This window comes from Trametes versicolor, assembly GCF_000271585.1.
Source record: "Trametes versicolor FP-101664 SS1 unplaced genomic scaffold TRAVEscaffold_8, whole genome shotgun sequence".
Taxonomy (NCBI): Eukaryota; Fungi; Basidiomycota; class Agaricomycetes; order Polyporales; family Polyporaceae; genus Trametes; species Trametes versicolor.
In genome coordinates this window covers 1,036,853-1,056,378 of record NW_007360328.1, presented here as the reverse complement: position 1 = coordinate 1,056,378, position 19,526 = coordinate 1,036,853, and the positions used below count along the sequence as shown (strand labels likewise).

Below are 19,526 nucleotides of genomic sequence, written 5' to 3'. Positions count from 1 at the left end.
TGGATCAATAGCTGAGTATGACAAATGAAGTGGAAAAGAATACTGGATGCTTGAAAACAAAAACATCTGAAATATGGATCAGATATAGTTTGTATGTATGAGAAAATATTGATTCACATTGTCCTGCATATTGTGATTGGATGAAAGTGGTGCAGTTATAACACATAATATACATCAGTGCTTATGAATCATCTGCACTGTGTGAAGAACACTATTGTCTCACATCTGCTAATGTACTTCTGCAGTGGCTGTAAACAGTTCATAACAGCTATTATCCAAATGGCATACACTAAAATTGCATACACCAATAGGGTGAATCACTCAGAAAATTGTGATGTGTTGTTGCAGTGCTTTTGACACTAAGACATGCAGTATTTCTGTACTACATAGGAGTATATATTATTCCTATTTAGATAGCACAAATACCAAAGAGCAAATAACAAATGGCAGTTTGATTCAATGTCATTGAAAAATTCATTCTCATCAATCGGACTTGCCAGCCATGGCCCTCTCCACCCAAGTATATTTTATGAGATATGGACCAGTAGGAGGCAAGATATCAAGACATTTGTAGTGGGAATCAAACAAGACCGCAGTTGGTGGCAGGGGAACACAGAGCATGGCTCCCCTGCCACAAAATGTGGTCTTGTTTGTCATTACCAGATTGTGTGCACAACTGATAGCTTTCATGCTGGCTATTATATGTAGTCAGTCTCCTTATTACATCCTAACACACTTTTGTTGAATAGGGCAGAAGATTGTGCTAGCAAGGCATTATATAAACTGCATTATCTGGACCTGAATATCTATTTACCCCAATGTACACCCAAAAATAGCATCCTATAGACTGATCAACAGCACCATTGTGTAGACCTCAATGTTCTGAACCTGATGGTATATAATACTTCATGTTATGCTCACTGACCTGGACTCACATTGATCCCCATTAGTGACAGATTGTGACACAAAGTCACTTATGGTGGGTTGTTTGGCTTGCACAGTGCCGGACAACCAAAGTCAACAACTCAACTAGTGCCAGAACACGATTTTTTTTTGAGCAATTCTGACTTCAGAATCATGATTAGGGAGGCAAAAGGAGCCTAAAAACACAACTACCGAGTTCCTGCAATGAAATTTGGGTGTTGGCCAAATTTTTGGGCAATGGATACGCAATCTTGACTAGTCACTAAGAGCTCAAGTAGTACATTTCTAGTTCAATACAGCCTCAATGGACATCATAGTGACTGTCCCAACCCTCTGATGTGACTTCTGCTTTCTGACAACCCACTCTGCCGCCTTCCCAGACAGGCCCTTCCAGTATGCATCCATGATCACCAAGAGCGGTTGAAAAACTGCCACATTGACCTCTACAGGACATTTATTGAGGCACTTGTGCGCGAGTCTTTTGCATCTTCAAGCTTCAGCTTGTAGAGCTCGTGGTATTACGATTGATGAGGAACGAAGAAATTGTTTCTTATGGGGTGACCTTCCTGCCAACTCGTGACACCTCAATTGATGCCCATGGGAAAATATTTTGAAACTCCGCTAATCAGCCATTAGTGTTGAGATAGGCGCCATATACATTCTCCACTTACAAACCCAGGGTTAGGGTTCTCCTCCATTAGGAATTTTAGGGTTAGGCACTAGATTGCTGCACACAGCCACTCTAACCATCTGCTAATGAGGCTCTAGCTTCCCAATAGGCATCTATGTAACCCTAGGTGGCACTACACACCTGCGGCTTCATGCACACTCAAATGCAGGCTATAACAAACATCTATATAGACTCAAACACAATGTGCATCATAGCATAAGGGTATATCTATATAGTTTACATTACTAGCAATTGTGCTAGTAGTGGTGAAGGGTCTATGATTATTCCTGCCAATAGAACACTGATCACGTATTTGAGGGGTGGTTATGTGTACACATAGGACATGCTATAGTGCCATGATATATGTGATTGTATCTCTTTCATCTATGGCAGTTACTAGAGTGATTGAAACTGCAGTTTATCTACTCTGTCTTTGTTTAAAAGACTAAAATCAAAGTATTTCCTTTTTCTGTTGCCCAATGTGGAGACAATCAAAACCAAAACAGCACCATATTGTAGAGCTTGTAAAGGGATTTCTGATGATATATGATATGTTCTATATGGATGGGAACTGGTGAAACAGCGAGGGAAATACTTTTAAAAAGCGGCTGCTTTTCAAAAAATCTTTCTAAGTACCACGAGCGCTAGTAGATCACGCTGGCCCAGCGCGATCTACTAGCGCCCATTGGACTTCACCAAATCACACATTGGGCGCCTATTTGGCCGGCAGGATCAGGCCCTGTGAAGCCTTCTTTGAACCGCATTCATTGGCCATTTATACATTATGCAGGGTATATATGACCCGGAAAACACCTCCATTGTATAGATATTGGCGAGCAGGTTCTAATGATATGCATATCAACATTCATTGATAAGCAGATCACTGCAATAAATCCAATTTCGCACATTTTGTACCACTTTGTAGGCCAATGCTGCTCCTGTGTTGTTTATAGCCCACAGTGTGCCCAGGTATCTATGATGTGTCTACATGACATTGCTGTCTTGGTACTAGGATGACTGCAGAAACAATAATGTATATATACCAAAAACTGACAGAGATATGGGTTTAATCATGCCCACTTACCTCTTTCTAGTGTTGTATTGAGGTATTCCATTGTTTGTATAGCGGAATTTTCTGGGTACACTAGTATCATAGCATCACCATTGAATATAGATCAATATTCTGAGCCCAATAGTATATAATACTTGACCATTTGATGAATATGCCAGGCCACTAGCGCTTATTGCCAATTGTGGCACTAATAGAAATATATCTAGTCCATATCTTATTCCACTGTCACCACATCCTTGATTTGGTTGCACAGATGGATTCTGCTTGTCAACAGCTTCCTGGTGATATATTATATGTCCCATTTGGACAAGCAGAAGCCAAGATATTGACCCTTCTCTGTTTGGAGCCAAACAAGACCAAAGCCAATGGCACGCCAACGCGATTGTTGTCGTGCCACTACTGTGGTGTCACGACCTTAGGCGATGTCCCGTGTCCCGGGGACGTTGTCGCTGTCGCCTATGTCCCGGGTTGTCCCATGTCCCCGTAGGTCCGTCGCCTCACACAGGGGGCAAAGCGCCGTGTTTCCGTCGAAAACATGCCAAGAACACGGCAAGAATAGAAAAAATGGGAGTGCCATGTTATTAATGAGAACATCGAGTAAACATACGTAGAATGTTTGAAAATTTTGTTGTCACAACTTCGCCATGTTTCTGGGCAGAACATGACGGATTTGTTCGATATGTTTGCGCTATGTTTTCACGCTATGTTTCGGGTAGCAATATGGCGAAGATGTTTGGCCTATTATTGCCAAATTCGGACATATTCCCTAGCAAAAACATGGCGTCGATAACATCGACAATATTTCCGCTATGTTTCCGCCATACTGCCCGTTCGAGCATTCCGCAAACACAACCAAATTTCTCGCCATGTGCTCTGGTATGTTCCGGCAAAAAACATGTTGGTAGTGTTTATGCCATGTTCGCGTTAGGAAACATGGCTCAAACATGACAAAAAACATATGTAACATTTTCGCCATATCTTCGACGTGTTGACCCACATCCTATGTCGCAAACATTTTATCTATTCCCGTCATGTTCTCGTAGATAACATTGCCCCGTAAACATTGGGCCTTTCGTGCTAGGAATCGGGCGACGAATCACAACAGGAATCACCACTCGATATGGAGTGCAATTCGATCTCGGATCACGCGATACATACGACAGTTCGCATGTTGAATCGTGGCGGACAGGGCAAACGGGATTAAAGTCGAGACTCCTCGAGAGAAGGTGCATAGGCCTCGCTGCCGGCGACCATGGGAGCTCAGATGAGTGGGAGGGCAGGACATCTCGCATATGTGAAGGGGTAGCGCGCATGGATGCGGCGTTGACGTGCAGGGCAAGATGGAGTGCGCACTCGGCACCTGCGGGCGATCGCGAGCTCAGTCATGTTTTGCGGTTACGTGGTGAAGGCCGACAGCGGAGGACGGTGGGCCTGGACGGAGGCGCGCCCGACGTTCCCTCCGCCCCCGGCGGGACGTCATCGATGCTTCGGGAACCCAGAAGCAGCGCGCCGAACGTGCGCCCTCGCCTCCGGCGAATAGGTCCCGTTCGGCACCACAAGGAGGGACGGGGACGTTGCAAGTGGCGGGGGGTGGAAGTCGTCGACGTCGAGCCCGTCGGAGTTGCCGTCGTCGTCGATTATGCTGGGGCAGCTGTCCTTTTCGTCGGCCTTGCAGAATTCGCGTCCGTGCCTGACGGCGCGATCCCTTTCCCTTCGCAGATATCCTTGCCTTGCAACTGGGCGGTTCGGCATGCTCGACGTTCGAGTCGGACACTGCCTCGGACAGTGTGCGCTTCTTGCCCTGGGTGAGCTTCGCCGCCGAAGAACTGCCATCCCCGTGTTGTACGCCCTTTTCCGACGATAGCTCCACAATCATGTCGGCTGACCCGTTGGAGTCCTCCAGCAGTCGAGCCTGAGGTTCCATGTGGGGTGAGCCTACGACATTCAGGCTCGCGTCGGTCTCGATGACGGGGATGCCGGCGCCGTGGATGGAGCGGTGACAGTGGCTCTCTGCCGGTCAATATCATGCACACTGCGTGAGCGGCTGCGTCAGAAAGGTCAGCGCGTCCACGTCGTCGGGAATACATTAATTAAACTGACAGGCTGTGTCGCGTGGTCCGACCTCGCTCAATGTCGCTTCGTCCCGCGTGCATTTGCACTGGTCGCATTGCGAGCTGACAGCCGCCCCCCGAGGTGTACTCCTCCTCATATACACCCTGACTGCACCTCGTCAATCTCCCTTCATGCATTTGTCACCCCGCACTCACCATCCTCCCGAGACCATCATGTCCTCCAAGCCCATTTTCATCGAATGCACTGCCCAGCTGGATGGGGACAACGGGGCGCCATCCACGCAGCGCGAAGGTGTTCGACTGGATCTGCACGACTGCTTCACTGGGGGATTACGTCAGTCATCGCTCTTCAAACGTCGCGCCAGAGAAACTCACCGAGATTCCCGCAGGAGAGACGTCCGGCAACCCGGAGGCGCGGATGTGGTACGCCGCCAAGCACTACGCCGCCAGCGTGGTCGCCAAGCAGCGGTGCAAGCTCGTCGGATGGTCGGCGGCCATCCCGTTCACGAGCATCAGCGAGATCCGCGGCGGCGTCCCCCCGCTGCTCGAGCACCAGCGGCGGTGGAACCTCCCAGACGGCGACGCGGACAAGCTGCGCTTCGAGCGCGCGACGCCCGAGGACGTTGCCAACGCCCTGCGCGACCCGGAGAGCGTCCACCCGAACCCCGCGCACCTCCAGGCTGAGAAGCTCAAGGCTGCCGCAGCTCGCGCAGAGGCAAAGGCGAAGGCGGCAGTGGCGGACGTCGTCCCGGTGTGCACGTATCACCCAGACGACTTGAGCTTTGTCGGGCTCGATCTGACCTCCACTGGGCGCAGCGGGGAGCCGGGCGCAGGCGCACCTGTGTTGTCCTGTATGTGCGCTCCTGTGTGTGATTTTTGGGATGGCGGATGCCTGGGCAGCACGAAGCGGCAGTGATGCGGGCGCGGATCGTGATATGATAAGGCGGCGTATCGTGTAGCGGAATACTGACGAGACGAGTGCGAGGCCGGAATAGTGGGGTCGGATTAGAAAAGAGCGTTAGAGGCTGTTGTTGTGTTCGCCAGAGTTCACGTGAAACGGATATCGCGTCCCACGAAAATGCTGACAAGACGACGGTGGATGAGAATTCAAACAGCATCGCGGGTGCTGGGGAGGAGAATAAATGGTCAATGTGCGACGTGAACCGAGATATACCGTAGCGGCAGGTCAATGGTTGTTGCGGAGCGAGCATATACAAGACTCACAGCGGGTATCCCGAAAGGGTATACTAACATATCCTCGGCGCACGCGGGTAGGCCTAGCCTAAGGTCACCGCACGGGAGACGCGCAGACGCAGACTGAGCTAGCCGTCATGCACTGAAAAAGCCTTCTGTCAGCTTGCTACACGTCGCTATGTCGGACCCATCCCGAAACGTGCTTGTGCTCACCGTAGATAGTAACTGAGAGCTTCGTGAAACACCACCTCCTACGTGCAGCAAGCCCAATCCAATCCTTCCGGCTTGTCGTTGACCGCTCGCGCCGAGTGAGGCGGCCCATGAACTGCTATCCTCATGTATACTAGTAGAGCAGGCATAAATAGTTGAAATCCGTCTCATTCCTTGACAGAGTGTGCGTTATTTTAGTTCGCACTTGAACACGGTGTTTGACATACGGTCGCGCCCGACGCCCTGGCTAAGTCTTCATTCGGCGGGCGGTGGGGGCGGCCCGGGGTGGAGCGCTGTAAGCGCCTGTCCTATCGCGTGAGGAATCTTCGACTCACTGCCTGGTCTCTCTCTTTCGTACTCATTCTTTACCTCTACCATGGTCAATCCGCGCATCTACGCACGCCCTGCAGACACCTCAATGCGAAGAAGCACACGCCTCACTTAGCTTCTGGGGAGCTGCACGATGTCTTACAGCGAAACGGAAGCAATCGAATAACAGAGCAGACAAAGTAAGTCTGCCTCTCGCCTTGCCGATATCCCCGTTACCACCCCCAGCTAACCACACCCTGCGCCTCGACCTGCGACGCTGTACCATTTGCGTTTGTCGTGAATCTCTGTGAACGGCCATTCAGGCTCATGGCGATGTGTTCAATCCGTCGCCCGCCGCCGTCTCCCTATCGACCTCACCTTGCAAGATCGAGCTTACGCTTCTCGACTCACGCTTGCCACGCCACGACTGGGTTAATCCATGGGTGCATCACCTTCGTGAGGCCCGTTTAGTAAGTCGCGGTCTTCCTGTTGCGGTGCTATCATCGACCTGCGGTCCTTGAATCGTCCCTTTCGAGTCTCGTCGTGCTACCATCGACTTGCGGCACCCAACACGCGAACATCAGCTTTCCTGTGCCAATCGTGCTATTGACCGCGTCTACCTGCTGTGGTCATGAGCCCTCAGCTGAACCTGGAACTTGTCGATATAGTACATGTGCCTCACGGAGGAGCTACCAGAGAGCGACCTGATCAGCGCCGATTTGATTGTGAAGAAATACAGTCAACACTCACCCGATCTAAGGGCCGCACATGGATGCAACGCTTGCTCAATAAACAAGGATGCGTCTTCGTCGGGTCCTTGGCACCAGGTGCTCTGACTACAAGGTGCTCCATGGAAGTCGAGGCGAAGTGCGAAACAAGGTCCTCTCCGCGAATGACGAATAGTGCGTCGTCGTACTCCGAGTAGTATAGGCGGCCTCCCACGGCGGGGTACCTCCGATAGGGATCGAGGCCAGCGTCGAGGCGATTGAGCGGTTGAAGACGCTTGACAACGAGGAACGTCTCGACGTTGTCCTCTCCGCTCGCGGCGCCCCGAGTGTGAAGAAAAATCTGCTCGATACGGCCCGGGTGCGAGTTTCTGCCAAGGGCGGGGTGTCGAAACATAGCGTTGCTGTCTCCTGAGGACCTGCTCCATGGTTTGTACGAAACGCCGGAGACCAACAACGATGAGCAAGATGTAGCATGGCGAGAAAGGGGCAATCTTCCTGCTGGGCGGCCCGCGTAGAACTCCTCTTCATCCACGTACATGTTCCCGTCATCATACGAAAGCCTCTGCAATAGAGCCTTGTACTCGGGGTCGCCCAATGGCACGGGTCGCGATGCCTTGAAGGGTTCTCCTTGAAGTGGCATCGAGGCTGCTTCATGCTCCCCCGCAGAGCGCAACACCGCATCGAGGCGCATTCCCCGACGATCCTTCTTGTCCGCGGCCTGGAGCTGCTGTGAGAAGTCCTGCATGTACTTCTGGACGATAGGGCTGCGCAGGAAGGGCTGGAAGTTCGCTGCACGGCAGCTGTGCATCATGAAAGTCATCTCGAGTTCACCTGATCTTGTTTGTCAAATGTTCAGGCGAAAGAAGGTTCAAAAACACTCACCGAAAGTCATATTGGTGTTGATCGACTGCAGATAGAAATTGAAGCGTTCGAATACGAACGCTCGCCAAGAGTGAACGGGCCCGAACAGACGCAGAAAGATACCGATATGGAGAGCAAGATGATGATTCGGCTGGATCTTCATTCCCTTGTAGAGATCCTTGACGCCTTCGAGATACCGACGCATCAGTACTTCCGCGGTGGCGATCTGATTCTCGCCGATTTCCAGCAGCCCGAACGTCTCCACCGCCTCAACTACATCGAGAAAGTTCTCCAGCATCTTGACACGCCTCTCTTCCTGGAAGCTCCAGGTTCGGATCAGTGTGACCGGGAGATTCACGATACACAGCGCGCGCCATTGATCCGCGCTGAGCTTTCCATGCTGTTTTGTACCGAACGCGACTGGCGGAGCGTTCATCCAACTCGGTAGTTGCATGCGGCAGCGGTCCTCCATGTACGCGCTCAGCGTATCTCGTCCGATCGCTTCTTGGTCGTGTCGATGCCGACGCACTGTGGGATCATCCTCGTGTTGGGTCACATTCTGGTCGACATGTTCAGCTGAGGAGCATACGGAATTCACATCATCGGGGACTCACCTGGTCTGCGGACGACGGAGGTGGTGACGCCTGTCCGAGTCCCCGGGAATCAGCACTGACAGGCGGGGTAGCTCTAGTCGCACTCACCGCTTCCCGTTCCGCTTGTCGCCAATGGTCTAGAAGGGGGTCAGTCCGCGCACACCCTCCCGAAGAAGTGCTGAATGAATTACTAACCATCTGCTGCAATGAGAGTTCAAGGCGTCGTACTTCGAGCTAACGGGTGGTTGTATCCATCACTTAGGGGCATACAGGCTTGTTACGCAAACTTACCCAAGCACGAAGACGCTCTGCGAGGACTTCTTTCTTGGTAGAGTCTTCGAATTCGATTCCTCGCACCTTGCACATCGTCTGCAAGAGATCTTGTCGCCTACGGGCGAGGGCCGTAGACGCTTTCAGTCCTTGCAAAGTCTTCTCGGCAGACCGTATATCCGCCGAATCATCCTCCCCGTAGTCCGGTGTCAGCTCAGACTGAAGATCTGAATCAACGATGAGCGCACAGTCCTCTGCAAAGCGAAGGAGGCGCACCTCGATTAGGTCCCACGCTCGCCGCGGGGTCTTCCTCGACGTGGATTCCTTCTTTCTTCCGCTATGAATATGAATTGTTAGAGTCAAAAGGCTCTCCGAAAGGAACGGGTCAACGTACCCAGGCAGTCAGGTTTTTCACTAGCTGAGACACAGTACCGGCCCTCCGTATACCACGATCAAGGCAAAGGTGATACAAAACAGCTTTCCCCGCGGTCCGTAATTTGAGCGTGGTCGCAGTCAGGAGAAGATCGACGCCTGCGGCCATCTTCGCCTCCGACGGGCGTTCCGGAGCTACGCCGATCATGTTCCCAGAAGCATCGCCGTCCTCCACGTCGACGCTGATTCCCCAGATGACGCGAATGTGTCGCTGCAAGATACCCAGATAGAGGTTGTGCATAGTGTCGACGACGGTGTAGAGGAAGGGATTCCAATACGGAAGGCGCAGAAGCTCAGAGTATCGTACCCCAGTACTTTGAAAAAGCTTCTCCCGTTCAAACGTTGTTCGAGCGTCGAGCCACGCCTTCGCATCTGCACGATGCTTCTCCAAGTCGCGAGGTTCGAAGGTCGCAGGGTCGGTATTCTCTACGCCATCGGCGGGTGTTGTGCAAACACTACAGAGGACGCGAGCGTGATTGTGAGGCCCAAGCCCCGATAACTGCCGGGCAGCCAAGAGATCCGCGACGAGGGGGACGAGAGCCGCGCGTACAAGACACCCCTGAGGTCGTAGAGCAGTCTGGCTGTAGTAGACCCCCGGGTTCCAGAAGTCGAGTAGCTCATCCATGACAAGTCTCAGAAAGTGGTTGATTTGGGATGTAGAGGGCTTTGTTGGGCCGGGGATGACGCCGGCAAGGTAAAGGTTCTCTGGGAGGTAGCGCAAGTTCTCCGGAAGGTTGAGACAGATCATGTACACGGCAGTGCTCGTCACACTGTGCTTCGCCTCTTTCATCTGGTATGGGTTGAACCCGTCCGCCGAAAGGGCGAAGACGAGCCGCATCTCGTGAAGGGGAGAGTCGAGGAACGCCTGGCCCGGCTCGGGACCGTACAGCGATTGAAGAGCGATCCCGTGAAAGACATCTGTCATAGGCATAGTAGCACGTCCATGGTTCCATCGACGCTTCTTCAGCCAGGTTTCGATCTCCGTCCGGCAGAGCATTCGTCCCAGCCAATGCTTCAGAGACTGATGGAGATACTTGCGGATGGGGATTGACATGACATTTTGACCAATCTTCCGCCGTCGTGATAGTTTGGCTCCGCATGGGAGGCTTTCTGGCGCGGCGCGTTCGATGCAAGTGAGGGGAACGATGTCGGAAAGGGTATATAGGGCGAAGCACTCGGGGCAACAGTTATACGTCGTGACATGGGGATCGAGGTCGAGAGCGTTCAATACGGTCCGAGGGTCGCGTGCCAGTTGACGAAGGAGTCGATGGTCCTCAGGGAGCAAAGAGCCTGGTGCGCGAACATACTCAAGCGTAAGTCGGATTGTACTCCGCAGGCCGCCCATCACGATCCCTGTGGCCTTCCGCGACATCCCGAGAAGCAGATTTGAGGTGGTAGAGACTATGAAATACGCGTATACCGGGGTGACTGGAGCCGTCCACGAAGTCCACTGTGCATCGAGATGACGTTCTATCGGGCATGTTAGTCCGGGAAATCAAGCGATACACAGCCTACGCACCGGTGTTCACCGTGAATCGCGACTCGCCTGACGCGCCACTCGACTCAGCACGTCCGGTCGATTGTCTTTCCCATTCCCACTCCTTCAGATCCTCAAGCCTATCAAGCTCTTCCAGGATCTGTGTTATAAGCCCTTCTCGGTATTCACCGACCTCGTCGTCCACACCAGTACCCGAGGACTTCAGAAAGATGTAGGACACGGTAAGCCAGTTCTGATATTCCAGGAATGGGAGATTCCGCGATTTCCTGGTGTCCAGAGAACTCTTCCCGCTGTTGCAAGGCTCGCCCGACTGGATGTGCCAACGTACGAATGAGCCGTCCAGTGCGGGGTCCGTGATGAATTGGAGGGGACGACCGAAGGAAGAAAACGTTACCATGCCTTGTATGAAGGCGATATGGAGGTGGACCAGGTCGTCCAGCTGCGAGGCAACGTTGGCGGGAGGTACGGGGGGAGGTGGAGGGGGACGCGGTGCTGATTGTGTCGGTGGTTCTCGTGCCGACCCGGAAGCCGCGCTGTGAGGATGTATGGTAGGCTGCGTGTGCGGGGCGGACTCGTCATCCAGTGTGTTCGCGTCCGTGTCCGCACCGAGCATGTCGCGTAGTCGCGCCCAACGTTTGTGCCGCCATGCGGTAGCAGAACTCGGTCCGCTCATAGCTGTCCAATGCTCTATCACTAACTGACCGGCACGGTGTATGCCACTTACCAAGCGCGGTTGTGTGTGACGTACAAACTCGCCAGTGCGTCAGCTCAGAATAGATAGTACGACTGCCTAGAGGTGCTAGTAGAAAGGGGAAGGGGAAGTGTTCAACGCTCAGAGCTCAAACCGCGCATCGCGATGCGGGAAAGGGAGAGGTGATAACGCCTTCGCTGATGATCGCAGATCCGCCGCACATGTCCGGCGATGGCGGCCGGCGCTTGACTAGGCGTGGTGACTACGATTGGAGCGACCGAATGACGAGGCACTCTGCAATGCATGAAACGAGACGATTTCATTGTGAAAATGGAAGATAATATGCACGGATGGGAATGGCCTGGCCTTACAAATCGTATATAACGCTAGAGAGGATCAGATCACCGCGTAGACCATCGATATTGGCTCTCAGGGCCTCGCGCACGGGATGGAGCAACTGACACAGAGAGGTAAGACGAGGCGCGTAGAGGAGGGTGATTAAACTGACCGCTTGCATTGAGTCGCAAACAACGTGAATGTGCTTGAACTGAGTGTACGCATTGCGCAGCCGGTCGAAGAAGATCTGGCTACCGTCCGGCCCCGAGATACTGACTGGCGAGCAGGCTAAACCAGCGAGAGCCTAGCATAAATGATGAGCGGAGGAAATAACCAGCGCAAGGCAACATACCTCTGCTTCCTTCATAACAGCTACTTGGGTGGCCTTCTCCGTCTCGGCACTTTCCAACAGAGCGTCATACTGGCGCATAACGCGCCGAAGTTCGCGCTCACGGACGCCTCCGCGACCATACGTCAGCCAGGAGGCCTCGAGTTGCAGCCCGATCGCCGAACTCTCGCTGACAATCTTGTCGCGGGCGGCGCTGATCTCGACGATACGCTCGAACACAGGCGTTGCTATCTCCTCCGCCGCTGTCTTTGTCAACTTGTGGGTGTGAAGGTCTTCCAGGAATTTGGACAGCTCCGCCTGTGTGTGCTGAGTCTTTCGTGACATTCCGCAAATGGTTTAGCACACTTACCTCGCACGAGTAGAGACGGAAGTACACCCTCCATTCGGTCATGATGGTCTGGATAGCTTCCTTGTGCTCCTTAGCTTTCTGGATGCCTTTACGAATCGTCGGCATCGAGCGGCGGAGGCGGACACGCTCAAAAACGTCGAGGTTCTTCTCGGAAACGCGTTGATCGTACAAGGCCTCACACTGGGCCACTAATTAGCGACGCATACCGAAGTAAAGGAACAAACTCACTTCGGCCATGAGCGACTCAGCCATAGCCAGAAATTCCGTCGCCTCCTGAATACGTTCGTCTAGCAGAGTTAACACGTCGGATGTCGCGTTCTTCGGGCTGTAGACTTCTTGCATGCGGGCTGATAGAGCGTACAGATCATTCTTCACCGAGATGCGGTGCTCCTTGTTGAGGAAGTTCAAGCGTGTGGCCAGGGAAGACACCCAGGCGTCCTTCGAGATGGGTAGTTGAAGGGTCTGCCTCAGCCTACCCAACGGCGATGAGATTGTGTCAGATCTAGGTTGAGGGGCTAACCTGGCGATTGCGATGTCAAAGTCAACGCAAGCTACGCGGACCGCCATCTCCTTCTCGTGGACAAGGCCAAGAGCGACGTCTACTTCAAGCATCGTTGCACCGGCTAGATTGTCGAGGTGAGATTGAAGTCGAACGAGTAGGGATAGCATGCGCACGAACTCGAGATATTTATAACGTGATGTGCCACTCGTTATGAAGGTCCTTTGTTTCCTGCTTCGTCGCCTCGTTCTAGCCACGCAATTCCTCCATGTTGCTGCGAAAGGCACGAGGTCCGTTGGCGTGAAGGTAACGTCGAATCGACCCTGCATGGAACAGATTGCTTTGTTGTGAAGAGGCTGCACAGAGAAATGAGTCCCCTTGATATGCAGAAGCACAGAAGTTAAGTATTCAGTAGACGACAGGTTTGGGGCGAGCGCAGGTGCGGGGTGAAGCGTGGTGGTAAGTGGTAACTCGTCGCGTTCGATTAAGTTTGACCACTACCACGTGTCGGCCACTCCGGTCCGCACGGCGCCTCTCGGGGCCCATGTCTCCCTCGCTTTACAAGACACATCAATAAGAAACTCGTGCGTTACAAACGGGAGGCTACTATCGTACAAACACTACTCCTCCGGATACCCAATCGCGAGGTAACTTAGAGCTCGGCGAGTTCACGGGCAAGAGCTAGGACCTTGTCCACGTGCAGAACAACCATCCCAAACATCTTGAGCACGAGGACGGCAGCCTTGCGCAGGAATTCGTCAATGCCCTCGGCCATGTCGTGGATGGAGCGCAAGGTTTGAAGGAGGATTTGGAAGAGGACGCCGCCACCGATGCCGTGCACGATGAGATAGACTTGCACCGACAAGAAGACGATGGAGACTATCACGCCCAGCGTGAAGAGGATGGTGGTAGTCGACGGAACGTAGGCCTCAGTAGTCGGAGCATGGAAGTCGAATCCCGAGGGGGAAACACGCATGTACGTGATCCCAACCGGCGCACCAGCGTCGCCGATGGCCTGGATATTTTTCAGCAAAGATAAAATAAATGATTACGAGCATACGTACGGAGTGAGCGTCGACCTTGATAAATTCTGCCGGTACACCTCCTTCGACGACAACACCGCGCTCTTTCAGATACCCTAAATTGAAACATGGCTTAAGGACTACGTTACAGAGACAAAGAAGCCAAGACTACGCACACTCGATCGCGTCCTTGAACAGATAGCGTAACTTCCTGTGGGTGACAGCAACGTCTGAATGAAAGCTCTCTGCGGAGCTAGGGGTGACCTGGCCGAATCGGTCAAGATATGCGAGCATGAGACGAGTGAGAACTATGCGTACCACTAAGATGGCGACACTGTTAGGATTCTCCAGGAATCTCACCCAGCGCCTGGGGCTACGAACATCTACAGTACCCCTCGTAGTAGGGCCAACCTCAACTTCCACGACGGACACTCTATCGTATCCGCCGGGAAGGTCACTGTACGTGACCTATAAAACAAAGGACAAGTGAGTGAGCGCGCCGCGATCGCTGGTACATTGGATCGTGAAAACTTGTAGCTTACCGTAGAAGTCAGCCGCGCGGTCGAGGGAGCAACGACGGCGGGATACTGAGGGCCGAACGTGAGAGCGAATCGCGCACAGGCGAAAAGATCGCGTACGTCGTTGCGTTCGTTGACGATGTCCGGGACTGCCGACGATGATCTTGGAGCATTGAGACCTTCGCCGCGCACTTCGGTAACGGGCTGCGGCACCACAGCAGCCTGAGGCGGGGCCACAACAGAAGCGCGACGAGGAGGATACGATGAGTCGGGGAATTTAGCATGATGTTCCTCTAAGGCGGCGGCGTAGTCGAACTCGGGAGTGCGGCTGTCCCTGTCGTGCTGCTCCATGGCGGACTGCGAGGTATCCTGGTCCACCAGCTGTTGCAACGCTGATGTATCATGTTACGGGGACACCCCGTGACCGCTTTACATCATATACCGTCAAGGCTCCTGATGTATTACGGTCTTCCGGGAGGCCCGCCACCTTGCCCCGTAGCGCTGTACGCCCGCCGTCGGCTTCTCGGCAGGCTTCCTATTTAGGTAGAATGTCCTAGACTGGGGCGCGCGCCCTTCCGGCTGCTCGCCCGGTTTGCATACCTTCCCAAAGCGGACAGTATACATGTCGTCGAACATACGGGCTTTCCCGAGCATGCTTTCCCTTGCCGAACGAACCAATAGGAATCAAGAGCTGCATTTGGCTGTTACTCCGGGTCTATACATAGTAATAGCATAGCAAATGGCAAGCAGCGGGAGTAAAATGGCATGGCCTTACAGGGCGCACGGCGGTGCGAGATGTGGGGCTGTATGTGGTGCGCGGAAAGAGTGCACGCAGCGGGAGCACAGCGCGCGGGCCGCATGCCGCATGCGGCGGCACCGGGCGTGCAGCGGTGCGGGGACGCGCGAGGTGGCGACGGCAACGCAGGCGGCAGGCGTGCGGCGCGCGTGGCTAGCATGTAGGCATCGCCCGACATGGTGTGAAGGGTGCACGGGTTGCGCGACGAGGGTACGGGGTGCGCGACGGGGGTGCGGGGTGCGCGCCGGGGGTGCGGGGTGCGCAGGGTGCGGGGTGCGCGCTGGGGGTGCGGGGTGCGCGGGGTGCGCAACCGGGGCGCACCGGGTGCCATACTTGCAGTGCGTACAGCCGGCTCTGCCGAGGGTGCTGTAGTAGGACGTGGGCAACACGGTGCGGGCGCAGCGGGAAGCACGTGAACGAGCCTCACGCTCAAGTATGACACATACGTGCAAGCCGTGGCCCGAGTGGCGTGTGCGGTGGGAGATGTGCGCCCTCTTCGGTAGACGCTGGCAGGATGTAGCGGGACATGGACGTGAGACACACGCACACTTGATGAGACGTGGCATGCAGGCGCGCAGACGAGATGATGGCGTGGGTAGGCGGCGGCGGGATCGGGGTGCGCAACAGCATGCGCGATGTGCGATTCGGGTGTGCAAACTGGGGCACGACGTGGTTTGGTGTGAATAGCTTGAAGACTGGGAGGATGGCGTAACATGGGGGCCGTGTCCGGTCGTGTTCAATGCCGTCAAGCGTTGGTGTCCCGATCGAAGTCCTCCCCATCCAGCTCGTACATGGTAGCGTAGTCCACGTCCATATCCTCGGCGCCTAGGTCCTTCTCCGATGGGAGCACTTCCCACTCCTCGCCGTTACCTGCTTGAGCGTTCTCGGCCGTCTGCCGGCATACGGCCACGAATGTCGCGCGCATAGCGCGACGCATCTGTGCCTGGCGTGTGGCGTACGCACAGAGGCCCTCTTGGAGTCGTAGGTCCGCTACCGGGCGGGATGTGCGTCGCCCAAGCCACTCTTGCTCCTCATAGCGAAGTGTCGCTAGGACGCGCCGCATCTCTTCTGGGAGCAGTTTGGCCTCCTCTTCCCATCGCATCTTCCGTGCGCGAGCCTTCAGCCACTCGACGCGGAGGGAGTCTATCAAGGAGTCAGGGCTGTTGGCATTTGCTGAGCGCCAGATCCAAGAGAGAGTGCGGTGGCCCTCTGCGGGTGCAGGGTCCTCGTTGCGTTTCCGCTTGCGCTTTGCAACTTCGTCGGGGTCATCGTCTTGAAGGCCGCGAACGTCGCGATCCTCGAGAACCTGGAACTCATTCTCCCAGTCGCCTTTCCCTGAGAGTACGAGTTTCGCGCGGCGTGCACGTCGATACCTCTCTACGGCGCGGAGCTTTTTCTCGTCCTGCGAAGACAGGTCGGTTCGGACGCGTGTGTTGGCTCCCTGGTGACGGACGTTGACCTTCTTGTACCGGTACAGATGGTTGATGACATGTAGCTTGTTTCGCAGATCATCGAGCGCGTCGCGACACTGAGCTTCGCGCAGACGGCTCTCTATCTCGCAGCATCGCGGCGGACACACGCTGTCACGGTGCACCGGTGTGATCTCGGAGGGGAGCCCGATGCGGACTTCTTCAACCAGCTCGACCTCGGTGTGGCAGGCACTGTCGTTCGCGAGTAAGGGCATCGCTCGCGGCATGTACACGCCTTGAAGCTCGCGGAACTTCTGCAACTTGCGGCGGAGGGCATTACGGTGCTCGTGGACTGCAAGCTTCTTGCTCGCGGTTGCACTGCGAGCGTCGGCTTTCAGGGCGACCCTAAACAAGATGTTAAACACTGAGAATTAGGAAGCAGACAGTAGGACGACACATACTTGGTTTCTTCAAGCTCTAGCCCCATCTTGACAAACCCCAGCAGGCTCACTTCATGTAGGGCGACGTAGCCCTTAGCAGCGCTCGCAGTCTGCTCCTCCTGAGCGAGATTTTGAACGGTCTCGGCTTCAGTAAGGCCTGTATACACGAATGAGTCGGTGATAGCTGTGAACTGCATTGCACTATACGTACCTGATGAGATTGTTACGTAGGGATCGTCAACGCTCCATGGGTCGACCTCCCACGCCTCGATCTGGAACGTCCAGAGAGGGAGGTCATGTTTAGCCTCTCGCAGTGAGATTGTCAGCGTTTCGAAATGCTCGTTGTGCTTCTTGAACGCGATCAGGGCGTCCTTCAGCCGCTGACGGAGTGCCCAAGCTGGATAACTTGGCAGTGAGAAAGACCGTCAAAGACATGGCACAAATGTATCAGTACTCACGGAGGCGCACGAACTTCCTCCAGTTGGAGAATCCCCAGTGATCTTCGAGCACGATGTGCCGCTGGCCAGGCCCCATGACCTTCGTACTGCTCGCAATGGGTTGGATATCCCACCACCGACGCTCAATGCCCTCGCCGTCGTTCCGCCCGGAGCCAACCCGGTAATTGAGCGAAAACGGCGAATGGCCCTCTTGAACGTGACTGCGGTAGTGCAGTTTCGGGATTGCGTAGGTGATCGAGCCCTCCGGAATAGGGATCTGTACGTGACTGGGGAACTTCGATATTCGCTCCAGCAAGTGCTTTGACCACTGACACGCTATGTCGTAGCTCACGAGCTTGTTGACGACTAGGTACTCCCGCATTGCGCAAACGAAGATGTAGTCGATATTTATATATCTAACATACGCCGTCAATGACAATTACTAGATGCCCGAGATGATTGCCACGTACCGTTCCCCTTTTTGAAGGTCGCCCACTCCGAGGGCGAGCCAGAACTCGTGCCGCGCGCAGATGACGGCGCCCACCCCAGTCGCAGCATAGCCACGCGAGAATTTGCTGTCGGCGTGATCGAGTGCAGCGAATCCTGTGCATGACGAGATCTAACATATCGGGAGTTCTGGTCAGTTGGAAAAATAGTAGAGTATAGAAGTTAGCGCACCTCGCCCTGGTTTGTGTAGCCCTTCAACACTTCGTGATATCCGGTGTCTTCTACAAAGTATGCCCACCCACTACCCAATATGGGATCCTTTTCCGTAGACGAGACGGCACGTCGCTTCAGGCGGAAGCAGGCGTCGACTGCAACCGTCATCACATACAAGAACCTGACTGAGCGTGAGTAACCGAAGACTTCGAACTACATATCCACATACTTGAGATCTTCCGATGCATCTTGCCAGTTGGAAGGGATATTGATGTCGGGATGGGGGCAGGCGGGGCAGCGCACAGCCAGCGCACCTGGCTTCGTGGCCCCCACACCCTCAGGATCGTGTCCGCGACCTGCCCTTTTCAGCATCTTCAAGTGGCGCCACTGCGCGACGACGCGCATGAAGGATTTGTACCGGTCGCGTGCCTTCAGAGTGCCGGTGTTGTCGGTCATGAGCTCAAGCGACGTGTAGTAGTCGTACATGGAGATTTTCCCTTGTAGGCTCAGGATGTGATAATGCTCCAGGAGGGCGAACGTGAACACCGTATTGGGTTCACAGTCCGTGGAGGGGTATAGGTCAAACCGGAGGAGTTGTTCGACTTCGTCGCCTGCGATGCCTGCACGATCACAACCGCAGAACGCGAGCGCCACTTGGTGTCGGCCGTTGACGTCGATGACCGAGAAGTCGTGGCGGACATATTGAGGATTTGAGCACGCGCTCCCGTCGACACGATGCCCAAGTTGGACAACGAGCCCGAGGTCCTTCAATGTTGTGTTCTCAAACGAGACACCCGTCCATTCCTATGGGCGATCAGTACCGACTGAAGCCGCATATAAGATATACGTACCTTGACCCGATGATATGGAGTGTCTGCATGATACCTCACGGTGCAACCCGCACAGCGAAGGGGACCTGGAGCGCAGGAGCTACAGCGGATCGTACCCTTATTGACCGGCCCAAGTGCTCGGTCGCAAGACTGGCATGTATCGCCCGTGTAGTCGCCTCTACCCTCTCGACGGATCAACTCGTCCAGGTAAGCGCTGCGCTTCGGGAGCCAGGTCTTCATAGGCTCGTCCTGACAGAGTAAAATTATTGTGTCAGCACTCAGACGGTGAGATGGTACGTGATAGGGCCGCACCGAGTTCGTGTATCGCCTCGCTTTCTCGCCGCCATCCTCAGAGGA

At 54.4% G+C, this 19,526-nt stretch overlaps 8 protein-coding genes across 8 annotated transcripts; 1 reads left to right on the top strand and 7 right to left on the bottom strand.

Moving 5' to 3' along the window:
• Window positions 1–1,209: 1,209 nt before the first annotated feature.
• TRAVEDRAFT_128063 (uncharacterized protein) lies at window positions 1,210–1,407 on the bottom strand (the record flags this gene model as incomplete). The annotated part of the gene is made up of 1 exon (XM_008042381.1): window positions 1,210–1,407. A coding segment is annotated over one exon (198 nt), but the record flags the coding sequence as incomplete, so codon positions are not given.
• Window positions 1,408–4,142: 2,735 nt separating this feature from the next.
• TRAVEDRAFT_49416 (uncharacterized protein) lies at window positions 4,143–4,590 on the bottom strand (the record flags this gene model as incomplete). The annotated part of the gene is made up of 2 exons (XM_008042055.1): window positions 4,143–4,356; window positions 4,439–4,590. 2 exons carry the CDS (start codon window positions 4,588–4,590, stop codon window positions 4,143–4,145), a joined length of 366 nt encoding a protein of 121 aa, XP_008040246.1.
• Window positions 4,591–4,951: 361 nt separating this feature from the next.
• TRAVEDRAFT_49415 (uncharacterized protein) lies at window positions 4,952–5,654 on the top strand (the record flags this gene model as incomplete). Its single annotated transcript, XM_008042054.1, has 2 exons — window positions 4,952–5,072; window positions 5,128–5,654. 2 exons carry the CDS (start codon window positions 4,952–4,954, stop codon window positions 5,652–5,654), a joined length of 648 nt encoding a protein of 215 aa, XP_008040245.1.
• A 1,505-nt stretch (window positions 5,655–7,159) lies between these two features.
• On the bottom strand, window positions 7,160–9,960 carry TRAVEDRAFT_127575 (uncharacterized protein; the record flags this gene model as incomplete). Its single annotated transcript, XM_008042380.1, has 5 exons — window positions 7,160–8,010; window positions 8,062–8,581; window positions 8,655–8,770; window positions 8,933–9,130; window positions 9,294–9,960. 5 exons carry the CDS (start codon window positions 9,958–9,960, stop codon window positions 7,160–7,162), a joined length of 2,352 nt encoding a protein of 783 aa, XP_008040571.1.
• A 9-nt stretch (window positions 9,961–9,969) lies between these two features.
• On the bottom strand, window positions 9,970–10,389 carry TRAVEDRAFT_127957 (uncharacterized protein; the record flags this gene model as incomplete). The annotated part of the gene is made up of 1 exon (XM_008042379.1): window positions 9,970–10,389. A coding segment is annotated over one exon (420 nt), but the record flags the coding sequence as incomplete, so codon positions are not given.
• Window positions 10,390–11,891: 1,502 nt separating this feature from the next.
• TRAVEDRAFT_49413 (uncharacterized protein) lies at window positions 11,892–13,170 on the bottom strand (the record flags this gene model as incomplete). Its single annotated transcript, XM_008042053.1, has 6 exons — window positions 11,892–11,981; window positions 12,033–12,164; window positions 12,213–12,506; window positions 12,559–12,738; window positions 12,787–13,030; window positions 13,079–13,170. 6 exons carry the CDS (start codon window positions 13,168–13,170, stop codon window positions 11,892–11,894), a joined length of 1,032 nt encoding a protein of 343 aa, XP_008040244.1.
• Window positions 13,171–13,709: 539 nt separating this feature from the next.
• TRAVEDRAFT_21711 (uncharacterized protein) lies at window positions 13,710–14,948 on the bottom strand (the record flags this gene model as incomplete). The annotated part of the gene is made up of 6 exons (XM_008041833.1): window positions 13,710–14,072; window positions 14,122–14,195; window positions 14,256–14,343; window positions 14,398–14,547; window positions 14,622–14,666; window positions 14,718–14,948. 6 exons carry the CDS (start codon window positions 14,946–14,948, stop codon window positions 13,710–13,712), a joined length of 951 nt encoding a protein of 316 aa, XP_008040024.1.
• A 1,190-nt stretch (window positions 14,949–16,138) lies between these two features.
• TRAVEDRAFT_128242 (uncharacterized protein) lies at window positions 16,139–19,409 on the bottom strand (the record flags this gene model as incomplete). Its single annotated transcript, XM_008042378.1, has 8 exons — window positions 16,139–17,207; window positions 17,264–17,399; window positions 17,454–17,639; window positions 17,701–18,095; window positions 18,150–18,298; window positions 18,358–18,520; window positions 18,569–19,143; window positions 19,191–19,409. The coding sequence occupies 8 exons, from the start codon at window positions 19,407–19,409 to the stop codon at window positions 16,139–16,141; spliced, it is 2,892 nt and encodes a 963-aa protein (XP_008040569.1).
• Window positions 19,410–19,526: the final 117 nt, after the last annotated feature.